The sequence below is a fragment of the Bos taurus genome, chromosome 21, assembly GCF_002263795.3.
Source record: "Bos taurus isolate L1 Dominette 01449 registration number 42190680 breed Hereford chromosome 21, ARS-UCD2.0, whole genome shotgun sequence".
NCBI classification, from domain to species: Eukaryota; Metazoa; Chordata; class Mammalia; order Artiodactyla; family Bovidae; genus Bos; species Bos taurus.
The window spans coordinates 1,251,325-1,254,842 of NC_037348.1; the positions used below are offsets into that span (position 1 = coordinate 1,251,325).

The 3,518-nt window shown below is 48.8% G+C and overlaps 1 protein-coding gene across 1 annotated transcript; it reads right to left on the reverse strand.

Moving 5' to 3' along the window:
- Positions 1-784: 784 nt before the first annotated feature.
- Positions 785-2,394, reverse strand: NDN (necdin, MAGE family member). The gene has a single exon (NM_001014982.1). The coding sequence runs from the start codon at positions 2,323-2,325 to the stop codon at positions 1,348-1,350; it is 978 nt and encodes a 325-aa protein (NP_001014982.1). The 5' UTR covers positions 2,326-2,394; the 3' UTR covers positions 785-1,347.
- Positions 2,395-3,518: the final 1,124 nt, after the last annotated feature.

The window sequence follows — 3,518 nt, forward strand, 5'->3', positions numbered from 1 at the left end:
GGGTTCACTGCTAAGTAGGAACAGGACTTGGTTAGGTCCATTAATCTCTCCAAAATGAAGTTTCTTGATTTGTACAGAATATGACTTAATCCCCCTAAAAAATTAATGTTGAGGATTCATCAGTAATAATCCTTAGCTGTGTGTGTGTTGAGAGTAGGGAGCTAAAAGTACAGGCTATAACATGAGAACTACAGACACTAACATGGAACTTTTTAAAGGCATAATCTAAAAGGCAGGAGTCAGGGGGGCAGCTGGAGGCAGGTGGGTAAAGTATGGGCTCTGGGCCTATTCAGTCTGGGTCCGAACCCTAACACCAAGCCTCTCCTCCCAGGAAGCCTTTATGATCCAGGGAAAGCTAATTATCTGCTTTATTCCTGTATTTCCTCCATGGTGCCTGCTTCACAAGGCTATTGTGAGGATTAAAGAGAGAAAATACATGTACAGGGTTTAGTACAATGCCTCTCTTAGTGCCCACAAAAGACAGCTATTATTTTTTAGAAAATATGGAAAATGTAAGAGAGGCAATTACTCTAAATATCAACATTTGTTATTTCTATGTGATGTTATTATGATCCCTTTGTTGGTTTTTGCACTTCTCTCTACTTGTCAAAGCTTTGATATGAACTTGTGAATTCCTTTCTGAAAATAAAACTATGCACTTCACAAATTTATGAGCCACGTCCCCATCCTATTAGATGAAATAGTTATATCTGTATACTTTGTAATTCCCATTCCCAACCCATAATATTCTGTTAAGAAGATAAAGTACACTTTTTCCATGAATGACTGTATCACAAGAATCTTTAATGTTTAAACTTTACTCATGGTGAGGTTGTATCTGTGTTTAGTAAAGTGTGCCCACATTGAGTCTGTTTCAGTCCACATTACCAAACTCCACAGGGATGTTTCTTGTACCCAGGCAGAGCACAAAGACAGGGGTCAACTTTTCTCTTGCTTAGGCCAGCTTTTCTGGGGAGTTTTTCCAAACTCTCCAAGACCAATCTACCCCAATACACAGCCTCTGTCACACGTAAAAGAATATGGAAAATGTCTCAGTGTATTTCATAAGTTTAGCACATCTCTGGTACAAAAAATTCAAGAAAGGTAGCACAAAAGCGAAAGCACCAACTGAGCTTACTTACAAACAACCATGCATGAATCCTACACACTAATATTACTGAAATGAACACAACATTGCATTAAGAGGTATAAAAGCACTGTACGGAAAACTTAAAAGTTACACGTGAAATACTGCACTGTAGATCCTGAATACTCTAATGTCCCACACTCCCACCCCTCCTCCACCCTGGTGAGGGGCAGAAAACTTCCATTTGCCTCCAGACCTTGCTAGTCCTCTGAGACACTGTTGCGGGGGCAGTGGGCAGTGGGGTGGGCCGCCCGCAGGGCTCTAGCCTCTTCCAAAGCCTCCCTGTAGCGGGAAGGCCAGGCCTGGGGGGTTTTCTTAAAGACCCTGGCCAGGAACTCCATGATCTGCATCTTGGTGATTTCGCGGCTGGCACGGGAGCCCCAGAAGAACTCGTACTCAGGGGGCTCGACATGGGGGACGCGCTGGTACTTCAGGTAGTTCTGCTGGACGAACTCCTCGGTGATAAGCTTTCTCACGTCTCCGAAGGTGGAGTGTTTCTTCCAAGGCCTCAGCCCCAAGATGCGCAGCACGTTCCAGACTGCACTCTCTCGAGCGCCGCGACCCTTCACGTAAATGAGGCTCAGGATCATCAGCAGGAGGCCTGTCATCGGCATGCGGTTGCTCAGAGCGACCCTGTCCAACTCCTCTGGCTCCAGAGCTTTGACCAGCGAAAACTCCATGGTGTGCAGGCTGGTCAGCCTCAGGTGCAGCCCGAACACGCGTGCGAGGATGAGGCTGGTGCGCCGAAGGATGCTTCTGCACCACTTCTTGTAACTGCCGATGACATCCTTCACCATGTCTGGAAACCAGATGATCATCCTCTTCTGGTCCTTGACCAGCACGTACCACATGAGCTCGTGTGCCTTCTGCACCAGCTGGGCCGGGGCCGGGGGCGCCGGGCTGAGCTGAGTTGTGCTCGGGGCCTGGTGGGGACGGCCTTCCTCAGCGGCCTGCTGCAGGGCCTTCGGGTCTCCCTCTTCGCCTGGAGCCTGGGGAGGCAGCGAGACCAGAGGGGCATCAGGCGGGCTTAAGGGAGGGCTCTCCGACTCAGTGAGGGTCGCGGCCTGAGACCCTGGAGAAGAGGGCTCCCCGGGAATGCCGGGGCTGCTGTGCACCTCAGAGTTGGAGGCCTCGGCTGCAAAGTTGGGGTTGCACACATCCTTACTTTGTTCGGACATATCTGTTCGGTCTCGCAAGAGCAGGGCCGCCGAGTCCAAGAGCTCTTCGAGTCTGCTTTCCCTCCGCGACTCCTGGAGAGGAAGTGCGCATTGCTGCGCCCGGCGCCTTCCGCAGAGGCCAGGCAGGGCGGGGCGGCGGCGGGCCGGGCCAATGCGCCTGCGCGTCCGCGCGCCTGGGGCCAGGCAGTGGCGTTGGCGGGCGGGGCTCCTGGTGGGCTGCAGGAGGGGGCTAGGAGGCCCCCAGTAAGCATAGAGGGTCCGCTAGAATATGGGCCTCAATGATCACTCCCCCTCCCCAGGCGTCCTGTTAGGGCTAAGGAGGAGTTCTTGAGGAGGAGGGGAGGGAGATGGGTGAGCACTGGAGAAGGAGTAAGTTTAAGGGACAGATGGCAATTTAAGCTTCTGAGATGCTGAAGCTGACTTTCTTAGGAAACATTTGATTAGGTATATCCAAAATCAAGTTAGAGATCAATCCGAGAGCAAGAACTAGGCTGGTGTGTCAACTAGGTTTCAGATCAGTGTGAGAATTTAAACTGAGAGAACAGTTAGGATTGCCCAAGAAAATATGTCAACTCTGAAAAAGAGAAGTCGCTAAGTCGAGTCCGACTCTTTGCGATCCCATGGGCTGTAGCCTACCAGGCTCCTACGTCCATGGGCTTTTCCAGGCAAAAATATTGGAGTGGGTTGCCATTTCCTTCTCCAGGGGATCTTCCTGACCCAGTGATCGAACCCAGGTCTCCCGCATTGCAGACAGACACTTTACCCTCTGAGCCACCAGGAGGACTAATTGGACAAATTGGAATTCTGAAGAATAACAACGAAAATTCATTGATTTCCTACCACATGAAAGAGTTATAAACAAGAAATGCAGAATGTAGTCAATCCGAGTGTGATCGAAGTTCTCTTGAAGGCAATATACTAACGATTTTGTTAGTATTTTAATGGTCATTGATTTTGGTTTTTCAATTCCACTGGGTAATTTTGATGTAAATTTTGTTTCATTAGAATCCCCTCACACAGAAATTACATTAGCATAGACTCATATTATGTCTTTCCACCTGTTTTTCCAGGACCTTCCTTCTCTTTATGACTGTTTCAACCTCTACTTTTCTTCCTGTGGAAACTTTGCCTTCTTACAGCACAACATTCCCATCTTCCACAGATACTAAATAGTATCACATGCAAATCTCTCC